The 12,249-nt window shown below is 35.1% G+C and overlaps 1 protein-coding gene across 1 annotated transcript in view; it reads left to right on the plus strand.

Moving 5' to 3' along the window:
• Positions 1 to 8,736, plus strand: part of DTHD1 (death domain containing 1) — a 64,742-nt gene extending 56,006 nt beyond the window's left edge. The window contains exons 9-10 of the mRNA XM_012552294.2: positions 4,670 to 4,727; positions 6,706 to 8,736. Coding sequence (XP_012407748.2) covers positions 4,670 to 4,727; positions 6,706 to 7,025 — 378 coding nt within the window. The 3' untranslated portion in view covers positions 7,026 to 8,736. The remainder of the gene's footprint in view (positions 1 to 4,669; positions 4,728 to 6,705) is intronic.
• Positions 8,737 to 12,249: the final 3,513 nt, after the last annotated feature.

Below are 12,249 nucleotides of genomic sequence, written 5' to 3' on the forward strand. Positions count from 1 at the left end.
GTTAAAAAACAGTGTGGTACAGGACAAATGCAAAAGATTAAGAGCAACATCACATCATAAAAAATAAGAGTAGTTGAGAGGGGAGAGCATGAATCTTGATAGAATATGGGGCTTAGTCAGAACATCCCAAGATTATTTACACTTGAAAAGTGGAAGACCAGACAAAAATGGAATGTCTTTTAGCATATCATTAACAAACTATTTTCATTACTAATGAGTATGTAACTACCATATTTGGATTCTAGTACTCAAGTTTCAGATATTCTATATGTATAATTGGAAATAATATAAAAAATGAAGACTAGAGAAAGGATAAAATAGACAAAGTACAAACTATGCTAGGGATCAGACAATTTTGAAAGCATTGGGATATTGATTTTTAAGATGTCTAAAAGAGGGAAAGGTATTGAAAAATCAGAAAAAAAAATCGAGGAAGGGGTTTAAATTTCCCTCTCTTTACTTCAGTTAATGTAATGACAGAAACTCTGGAAATGGATCATACAGTATTAAGGATAAGGGAGGGGAATGTGATCCTTCCCCCAGGCTCCTATCTCAGAATAATCAGTTAATCACTCAATCAACCAATGTGCCCTAGAAAGTAATCACAATATATATCACAATATAATCACAAAATTGATGTTATGTTATTCTAACACAAACCTGCCAGGGTATGTGAATCAACCTTTAATAAATTTGAGAGGATTACAGAGCTTTGGCAATTGGATAAGGGCAAAATTATAGTACTCAGGAAAAATCTTGTGGTTGGTTGAATTGGTTATTCTCTTGGATTTATGTATAAAAAGAGTAAATCAGCTCAAGGGTAAAGTTTTCAAGTTCGGGAGAAAATTATTTTTCCCCACCAATAGTGATTCCCTTTGGCCTCCACTGACCATGAGATTGAGGAGACTGGAACATTGACATCATCGTGCTGCTCCCTCTGGATGTGACATCCTTGTTGTTTTGCAGGTTTTGCAGTGATTTCCAGTATTTGCTGCTCTGCAGGCTCTGTGGTGCAGCTGGGGGGGGGGTCTATTTTCTGCTGGCTATTGGTCACTGGCTCCATTGTCTGACCAGTATCTCCTTGGAGTATCTTCAGGCCTCATGCAAGCCTCAGGTGGCTAGGGGATAATGGCTAGAACACCATTTTTAAAGAATTAATCACCCACATATCTAACTCGCAAAACTTGAAAAAAAATTTCCTCAGACTAAGGCCTTTTTTGGAGGTCATGGTGCAGTGGATAGAATGCCAGGCTTGAAGTCAGGAAGTTCTGAATTCAAATCTTACCCCAGACACTTAGTAGCTATGGACCCTGGGTACTGTTTGCCTCAGTTTTTTATCTTTAAAATGAGCTGGAGGAGGTAATGGTAAAACTTCAGTATCCTTGCCAAGAAAATCCCAAATGGCGACATGACCGTGCAACAGCAGCAACAATAAATGTCTTTTCTAAACCTTTATGTTGGGTCAGAGATTGCAGTCCAAAGAGCTAGCTGATTTAGGCTAGAAATTTCAAGATCCTCTCCAAATCAGCTGGCAAATATATTTGAGCAAAGGTAAGGTCAATGTGTTCCACTCACCTGGCCCATATTTTTATGTTTGTTATTTATATTTGTCAGAAACAAAGATCATAGTTTTCTGCGCAATATTCAGCCAGAGAAGATCCTCATTGTTCCTTTGTACTAATAATCCATAGGTCTCATTTCTATAAAATCATCACAATAATGATTTATAAATATATTAATTTTTTATTCATTAATTTTCAGTCACTTCTGACTCTTGGTGACCATATCTGAAGTTCTCTTGATTGAGTTACTAGAGTGGTTTTCCTTCTCCAGTTCATTTTACAGATGAGAAAACTGAGGCAAATAGGATTGAGTAACTTGCCTAGGGTCACACAGATAGTAAGTATTGGAGGCCAGATTTGATCTCAGGTACATGAGTGTTTCTGACTTCAGATAGAACTTTATCCATGGCTCCATCTATCTACCCCTAAATAAATCAATAACTTCCTTTATAAAAAATATGAAAAAGAACAGGATTACAGAAATTATTTTCTACAATGGACCAATCATGCTTATATAACTGATTAAAATAAGCAGAGAATATTGAGTTTATATTTTCTCATCTGCTGATTATTTTAAAAAGCATATTACAGGCTAGAATGGTATACTGCTCTAAAATCTTATTTCCGAAGGCAAATTCCATGGAGACATTAGGCTCAGATAAAATTCCTACTCGCACCCAGCAGAATGTCTCCATTACATAGTTTGTTGAAAGACCTTAAAGGCCATCTGTTCCAATCCTCTCACTTAACAGATGGAAAAGATGAAGCCCAGAGAGGGTCACTTGTCCAAGATTGCAGGGTTAGTGAGCTTCAGTGTAAGGCAAGAGTTTGGACTTGAGTCCCGTGATTCCGAGCTCAGCCTGCTTTCCGGTACACCATGATACTTCTTTGTTAGATACCCAGTGGTAATTTTGTTCAGTAATTCTCTGATTATCAATATCTTTAGGTACCAGGAATGGTTTATTGCTATCAATGGGCAATATCTTGTAAGCACTCCCAATTAAAGCCATTTCATGTGCCTATGGATGATGCTGGTCTTATAGAAGTGAGCTTAAAATACTCCAGAGCCTCCTTAATGAAATTCATGGCCACGCAAAATAAATTAGTCTAAATTATTATTGAAGAAAACAAATGGATGAAGAATGGCTATTTTCCAAACTATGACATGAAGTTCAATAGGCAGCCCATTTACCCAGTGCACTAACAGAGATGAGTTGGACAAGTCTTGAAGATGAACATTGAGCTGATCTCAGCTGTGACTATGAAGCAGAGCTGGATTTCATATGTGCCTTTTAAGGTGTAAATGATTACAGTGAAAATGAGCCAGATTGCTTCTGGCTACACATGTGCATTGTCTTCCCTAGTTAATGGCTATAAACTCCTTAAAAGCATAAACTATTTATATTCCCAATCCACAGCACAGTGCTTGACACATAGGAAAATATTTACTAATCAATTAAGTTGGCTAACCAAGGTCACATAGTAAATCAGTGATAATAGCAAGGTCTAAAGAGTAAATCTGAGTCTGGTTCTCTTTCTTCCACACCACTAGTGTTAAAAAAAAAAAAAAAAGTTTACCACAATCAACATTTTTAAATACTTTTGAAAAGGGATAATTATATACATTATGGAGCTTTGAAGCTGCTGATATTTGTCCCAGAATTAGTATGCTATTAATCTTAAATAAGCTTGCTATTATGGAAGAGTATTGTTTTTAATTTGTATTTAAATATTTCTTAATTATATGTTATTTCAATTATTTATTATAAAACATTAATTTTTAATTTAGTGTGTTCCACTTTAAAAAAATTTTGAGTTCCAAATTCCCTCCCTCCTACCTCACTCCCTCCTTGAAAATGCAAGCAATTTGATATTATACATGTGAAGTCATGCAAAACATATTTCCACATTAATCATGTTACAACAGAAAAGACAAAAACAATAAAAATACAGAGTTAAAAAATATATTGCAATCTGAATTCAGAGTTCATTAATTCTCTCTCCATAGGTAGATAGCATTTTTCATCATGGGTCCTTTGAAATTGCCCAGGGTCATTGTCTTGATCAGAATAGTTAAATCTTTTCACAGTTAATCATCCTTATATTACCAAATGACCAAAAGTGCTCCTTCCTGCTCTTGAGCTATGACCCAGAAGTGGGTTTGGGCAATAGACTTGCCAAACAGCATCTCCACTGCCCAAGGCTAGCACGAGGTTTCCCTGTAATCTCTGAACCTTTTTTCATCTCTAGCTTGAGAGCTCCCAACTCTGTGGTTGCTTCTGTTGTTTCCACCTCATCCCACTACTTGTGTTTCACTCACATGAGCTCCAGATCATCCGCTTCCTCTGTGTCACAGAGCTCTCCTTCTCTTTCCAATTTCTTACATTGTCTTAGGTTGGAAGAGTATCTTGTTCTGCTTTTGTTGGCTCTGCCAGTTCAGAATTCGATGTGAGGCACTTTTTAGTTGTTTTGAGGGGAATCTTAGGAGAACTCAGTGCTTTCTCTGCTCTATCCTGGCTCCATTCCCAAAATGCCAAGGATATTTTTCTTGAATTCCCTATTACAGATCCATCATTTACTAAATAGTTGTATGACTTTGGGCTAGACACAATCTCTTTTTTTTCCTTATCTGCAAAACGGGGTTAATAAACATTTACAGTGCCCACTTTACGGGCTTGACAAGTAACTCGGATGAGATAATGTATGTGAAAGTATTTTGTAACTGCAAAGCACTAACCGTTATATAAGCTATTATTTTAGACGTAAGAGATTCATCTTAAAAGATATCAATCGTACTTGGAAAGCATTTGTTCAGTCACTGTGAGCGCCGCACAATGATTTTTATGGATTATAAAAATGATATTAATGTATATTCTTTGAACTGAATTTACTGAAAGATTTGGATCAGCATCCAGTGACATTAATTTTATCCCAAGTATTGGGAAGAAAGAATTGCTGAGTGTATCCAGACTCCATTGCCCAACTGATTTTGCACACCATGCACAGTACCTTTATTTCCAAATAGGGGTTAGGTTTGTTTGAACAGATTTTGCCCACCAATTAATGATTTATTTCTCCTATATCTCTGCCTCCTTTTCATCCAATAGCATGAAAAACTAATCAACCATCCACAGAGCACTAAACGAATGTCTACAGATCCTTCAGGTAGGTAATTATTTTTCCAGGTTGTATCTCATCCTCCCAACATTTTCATATGAAAAAAATTAATAGAAAAGTAGTTTTGCAATTACAAATGTAAAGGAGTCAATTATAAAAATTGCTTTCCCCTCAAGGGTGCCGTAAGAGTAATGTTGATTCATCAGCATAATAAATGCTTTGTCCTTTAGGAAACACATGTGCAGATGGAATATGGAATAACATTTTAAAAATATTCCCTTAGTGATAGTTCTATGTAGATGAAATTAAAGTGGTATTAAAAACTATCAGAAATGTTGAGGGTTGCATACACTGGCTAACTAAATTGTAGGAATAATAATGATTGCTGATTCTAGTAAACAAATTGCAGTTTATTCTTGAGTGCTGACTGGTAGCTTTTAAATATTAGAGCACAATAACTATCCAAGATATATGAGGCCAATAACTTTAAAATGCATATGTTTCAGTGGGAAATAACACTATGCATTTATTTACTATTCAGTCATAGCTATGCCTGAAGCAATATAATCATTGTGGACCTAAGAGTAGAACGAGGAATATTTTTCTACTCCATCTCTGAAAAGCTGGTTTGTCAGTAAAAAGAAATAACTCATTCTTCAGTAATTCCCATATCCCATCCTCAAATGACCTCAGACAAAATCGATATTTTTATTTTCATGGGATTGTTATATTATAGCACACTCCTGGTCCCAAGAACAATAAACCTTGTATGGCAGGTTATGTAAGTACTACTCCTGCCTCTCCCAGTAATAATGGGTAATATTTATTCATGTGGCTTCATTGACCAGGGTGAGTCCTTGTATAGAAATTTAGCAGCTTGGTGATTGATTCATTCTTAAAAACTTTCCCCAGGGCACTGAGAGATTAAGTAACTTGGCCATTGTCAAAAAGTTAGTGCACATCAAAGGCAAGATGAATCCAGGTCTTGCTATGCTAGCCCATGGCTAGCTCTCCACCACTGTACAATGTTGCCTCTTTATTGCCATTTATATATTTCTAATTTTCTTAGAAGATGACCTTCTCAGCAGTTGTTTTAAAAAAGGGAGGTACCTGGAACAGTGGTACAGAGGCCATAGAGTCTATCCATAGTATTGAAGGCTTTGTCAATGTGGAAAATTATTGGTCTGAAGCCTCCCTCATTAAAACAAATTGTGAGATACATATAATCATGTGACTTGTCACACAGTATCACACAGCAAGTTGAAGAGGGAGTTTGGAACCCAGATTTTTACAGGTTTCCAATCCCAGTAATATGTCTTCTTGACCCCATGTCCAGAAGTGGATACATTTCAACAATTTGCCCCTCCAAACATCATATATAATTAGATATAAATGATTTCAAGTCAAGTCATAAACAGATAGATAAGCATTTTTCTATATAAAAACTCAGGTTTTAATGTATCCTCAATGTATAAATTGTTTCTCATACATATGACTATATATATATATATATATATATTGCCATATGTATATATATATATGTATATGGTACTAAGAGGTAGCAGAATTTCTCTGTGGGTTAATCCTGAATCAATATCAAAAGATAAAATCTGATCATTCAGCTCAGTCCCTGGCCCTCAGTTTTGCTGTTAAACCTGCAATCTCTGTCACCTTTAACATCAGGTTGGGAGAAAATTTGCTCCCTGGGAGCTATGGTATGGCTAGTGCATAAGTAAAATCCATCTTGGGCAGAGGATTTTTTTTTAAAGAATCAAAGCTCCCTTAATATTTGCTACCAGTAACAGATGAAACGTGGCAGTTCCAGTGAATCAGGCATTCTGGAGCAGCTGCTGAAATATTACAGGCCGCTGTCTTCTGGGTTGCATTAAATCCTCGCCAGGCTCTGAAGCCCAAGCCTGCATTTTCATTGAAGAGACATGGAAAATCAGATATACATGTCACTTAGGAACAAGTTATCAGTCTGAGCTCTGATAACTATAATGAGTGTTAAATGTCGGTCTCTCAGAAGCCCTTTGGGAGAACTTGCTGTACTGGTTGGCTGAGGAACTGTCTGAAGAAAACGCAGCATCCCTTGCTGCATCCCTCCCTCTGCGGCGGAGCACCATCCAGCTTGTCAAACTGAAGAATCCTGATAATGTAACTGAACAGATCTATGAGTTTCTTTCCTTCTGGAAGAAAACTCTCCCAACATCCGTGGATAAACAACGACTTCTATCTCGTCATCTTCGAAAGACTGGCAGGAGCGATCTTTCAGAGGAGCTTAAATATAAGTGGGAGAATAAGATATTCTCAGAGTTTCAGTTGGGGTCAGATACAGAGCAGTAAAAGCTTGCTTTTCTATTTCTTTTCCCTTAGGGAAAATGTTCATGTAAATCTTGGAGAGACTTTCTGTCAAAATTATATTACCAGCTTCCATGGGATACAGTCCGGAGTTAATTTATTTGATAGATGGGCTATTAAAATCAATTATGACAAACAGACAGAAGGGCTAATTAACAATAAAAGGAAATCCATAGATTTGAGCATGTCTTCATGGTTCAGCAGTTCATTTTCTGTCAACTTAATTCCCTCTGGTATGCCCAACTTCACACTTTAGCCAGTGCTCCCCATTTATATTTTGATGATCTTTGTTGTTTCCCTAGTACTGAAACGTAAATGTCACATTGACATATGACTCACTGTTTAGTCCCATCATGTGAATGAAATTGGTCAGCCCTGAGATCCAAATCCACTCCAACTTCCATAAGACACATAGACGCAGCTAAGAATTATATATATTATACCCTCTAGATTCTATGTTCTTGATACCAATATTTAAAGAACAAGAAGTGACCCCAAACCCAATTTTTGATAGTTATAAACACAGGAAAAAACCAATTTTTGATATTTGTAAATACGTGTATAAATCTAGACATTTAGAATTGATATTCAATTAGAGTTAGGCTGATCTCAAGCTCACTTTTTCATTATCTATGTAAAATAGGCTTGCAACAAAATGAATGACACCTGAAGGATTCTAAGAGCCTTTAAAGCCATTTAAGCAAATCAGCCTCTAAAGTATTTTGACACTAAATGATTTATTATTCCTTATGTAGTATTCATGAGATAAGCATGGAATAGTGGATAGAACTGCTCTCAGAACCAGGAAGACCTGGTACATACTGGTTGTGTGACCCCAGGCAAGTCACACTAAACTTTTTAGAGATTTAGGAAGTTCTCAAGATTATAAATTGTAGAGATGTCGATTTACATGGGTAGAGACAATTTTCTTATTTGGGAGTTCCTTGTATCAGTATCATAGGATACTATATTATTCCTAAATATATGTCATTAAGGACAATAAATCTCATCTCTTCATTAAAGGAGGTTCATTACTTTCTACATAGAAAAGCTACTTTGAAATATTTTGTTCGAGGGATGGGAATAAGCATTTACATAATTACAAAGTACCAAACACTATGTTTTTTATGAATATTTTGTTGGATTTTTTAATGAATATTTTCTCATTTGATCCATTTAACAACACTGGGAAGAAGGTGCTATTGCTATTTTCATTTTATCCCTGAAGAAACTGAGACAAATAGAAGTGACATAACTTGTCAGACCCACAAAGTTACTATCTTCTTTGAATTCAAGTTTTCCTGATTAGGCTCAGTGTTCTATACAATGCACCATCTAACTTTCAAGTACTAAATACTTCGAAAAGTACATTTTTGAGGACAGCTAGGTGGTTGAGTGGATAGCCCCAGCCCCCAAATCAGGAAGACCTGAGTTCAAATCTGACCTCAGACACTTAACACTTTCTAGCTATGTGACCCTAGGCAAGTCATTTAACCCCAACTGCCTCAGGGGGAAAAAAAGTACATATTTGCAGTTTCTTTAAAATAATCGCTAATTTAGACAATCCCTGAGTCCCATCAGTCTACATTAGTGACATTTTTTGAAGGCAAAGCGATCTTATCTTTTATAAACTTTGTAATTAACTCTATACCCATGGATATTCTACATAAATGTTTGTTGAGTAAATAAATGATAAGAAATAAATGTTTAATTTCTAAACACATGTGTTCCTTTTGTTGTATATGTGACTATATTCAAGGACCATTTTGTGAACTGAGCTTTTTCTTTTTAGATTTAAAGAACTAATGTGTTCTAATGATTTTTTATGTTTTTCTGGAAAAAAAAGAGGAAATACTCATTTTTAGGTGTGTTGCTAGTCAAAATTGTTGCTTCTCAACAATTTTCTATGATAGCAAGTTGCTCAGAGACCAGATACCAGTTTTGGATTGGTGAAGGAATTTTATGATACTAATGAAATCATAATTCAAAAAAAAAAAAAAAGACAAATGAGTTAAATTCAGCTCCAAAAAGAAGATCAATAGTTCTAGGAAACCATAAATATCCTAAGAGTGATGTATCCTATGGAAACAAATGATACCAGATAAAATGTTTTTCAATAGTACTTATGTTAATGAAAGGAACAAATTGAAGAGACACATTGTTACATACAAAATGTAGTCACAGAAATGATGTAGAAGAACACGGAGTTCTGTTTTGTATGACTACACAGATAAAATTTATCTCAAAGACAGATGAAGATGAGAGGGTAGAATAATGAGATCCAGCTAAGGAAGAGAAGAACCCGGGCCATTTAACATTTGTAGTTAATTTGTAAGTATGATATCTTCCAGTGGAAAGTAAATTTGTGGCTAATCTCTTTGAGAAGCACCTTTTGGTAGTCCAGAGAAGGAAGATAAGGATTTGTAAGTGTTACTGTGTAAGGGTAAGTTGGTGAAAGGGCATCTAGCCATTCTCAGAGGTAAGTAGTGGTATTGGGATCCCATTGTAGGTTATTGATATGGCTTCAAGTCTAGTTGACATCAACAACAACAACAAAATTTGTTGTTTTCCTGGATATTATGGAGAGTCTCTCAAGTCTTGTTTAGTCTTGACAACTACCTATTTCTGGTGATCCATGTGGAAACATATAATGTTGTTTGTCCTTCCTTCTGGAAGAGGTATCAGGGAGGTGATTCTGGTGGTTTGTAAGTCAACAAACATTTGGGAAGCATTTATGATGATTCCGGCACTGTACTAAGTGGTGAGAATGCAAATACAAGCAGAGAGAACAATAGTCCCTAATCTGGAGGATTAGATTCGAGAAGGAAACATCAAAAAGGAAGTAGAAAAGGAGGGGGGAGGAGAATAAAGATATCTGGTATAGGGATATGATAGAGAACCCAGGGAAGAACAAAGGGATTCTGGGAGTAGCCAGCCAATCACAGGGAGGAGTCAAAGGGGCAGGAGATACTTTTAATGTATGAGTTCTAGGGGTAGAGAGAACTAAATTAAGAAAGCTTTAAATTGGAAAGGGAAGGGGAAGAAAAAGATTGCTCACATAAATCTTCCAAGCCAGGTATTATGGAGAAGAGTAGATAGGATGAGTTGAGAGGACTGGTAATTTAAGGGAGACCATAATTCAAGAAGAGAATGAACACGAAAACCAATGAGGTAGAAGTCTATCTATAAAGAGACAAATACAAGTAAATGGTGTGAACTGCAGATCAAAGATATCATTGGGACTTAAGGGATCAGGGCTGAGTGATTAATGACCAGAATAATGACCTGAAATGGCGCATCTTCTTCTAATAAAACACAATAATTAAGAAATGGTGAAATACAGTTTTAGAACAGGATTTCACAAAAGAGGCAATAGAGGAACTCAAGGGAAAAACGTGATAGAAAGCATATAAATAAAATGAATGGAAAGAAAAACAGAAATGATTCTATAGTCAAGAGTTTACTATAGACCATTAGAACAAAAGGAAGGATTAAATGAGTAACAGATTACAATTCTGGAATGTATAGATTAAAGTTTAGTAATAAGCAGCTATCTAGCCATCATAAACATCTTCATGGCTTATTCAAGAATGGTATATTCTAGGATGACCTTATTCCCAAGAGATCAGATTAGTATCTTGGGGAAATCATCTGTATGGAATTTATGTGTGTATATGTAAGTATGAATATGTATGTGAAAATGTATGTAGATGTGTGTATATGTACATACATATATGTATCGTACTTAGATTCAGCAAAGAATTTGATAAAATATTCTATGAAGATAAGAGAGAGAGAGATACATTTCAGGAGATTTACAAATATAAATGAACAGATGTAAACCTAGAAGGAGGTCTCCAGTGGAGCTACCTGGGAATATGTTTGGGACTCTACACAGTTCAACATTTTTAGCGATAGCTTGAATAAAGCCTTGAAAGGTTAAAAGATATTCTTGTTAAATTTAAGATGTCACAAAGCTAGGAGAGATGGCTAAAACATTGAAGGAAAGTTCACAGCCAATAAAATTGTCAGGTACAAAACAATAAGATTTAATGGACATAAATATCGAGTTTTAACTTGAGTTTAAAAAAAAAAAATTCCACAAATCTAAAATGGAGAGGTATGGCCAGATAACAGATTGTAAAACAGATTATAAAAAAGACCTGGGGTTTTTAATGGTCTTCAAGTTCCATATAAAACACCAATCAAACAAAGGGGAGGGCAAAAAACAAAACAAAACAAAAAACAAAACCAATACAATAATAGGCTGTAATAAGAGAGGCAGAGTGTCTAACGATAATGAGAGTTAACATTATTATTGTATCATAAGATTTACGCAGTGTTTTAAATACTTTATTCAACTTTATAATAATAATTATTATTCAACTTTACCGAAACCTTATTCATTGAATACTACAGGCATTATCTCTATTTTAAAGATGGAAAAACTGAGTCAGAGAAATGTTAAGTGACTTTTCCATGCTATACAACTAGTAAGAGTCAGTAAAAAACTAACTCAGATCCTTCATGTTTTCAAGTCCAACATTCTTTCCACCATATGAGTTTTCTTCTAATATGGAAAGTAATAGTCCTGTTATATTATGCTCTTGCCAGGCAACAACTAGAGTCCTATGTTAAACTCAGAAAAGATATAGAGAAAGGCATGAGTAGGGTATTTCATCGGGGTATGGACTTTGGTAATCACTATTATTCTAAAAAAAAAAAACCCACTTATGGAATATTCAGTCCTAGGGGATGTTATTTTATTTATGCTTCTAAATGAATTAAAATCAAACTTCACTGAAAAAAGACAAATTTAAATTTAAGAAAAGTTTGTGAGATACAAAATACTCCTGACACTACAGTGGTAACTACAGAACACTGTCATGAATTTTTATTTAACTTAAATATGAAATTTAACTTTCATATGACAATATGGCAATCCAAGTTAACAAAAAAAGAATTAAGGATTACTTTTTTTTCTATTCCAGATGAAATATTGTTTTGATTTAAATCAATCAGCCACATAATTATAATTAAATGAGAAAGCCAAGTCTTGTGCAAGGTACAAAATAATGAGTGAGTCAAGGAATTGTTGAGACATTTTACTTTGCTTTTCATACAAGTTCCTTTTGGGGGAAAAAAAAAAAAACTTTTTCACATGAACAACTTGTAGGAGGTAAGATTAGAAAGTAATGAACATATTTCA

Source organism: Sarcophilus harrisii, chromosome 6, assembly GCF_902635505.1.
Source record: "Sarcophilus harrisii chromosome 6, mSarHar1.11, whole genome shotgun sequence".
Lineage (NCBI taxonomy): Eukaryota > Metazoa > Chordata > Mammalia > Dasyuromorphia > Dasyuridae > Sarcophilus > Sarcophilus harrisii.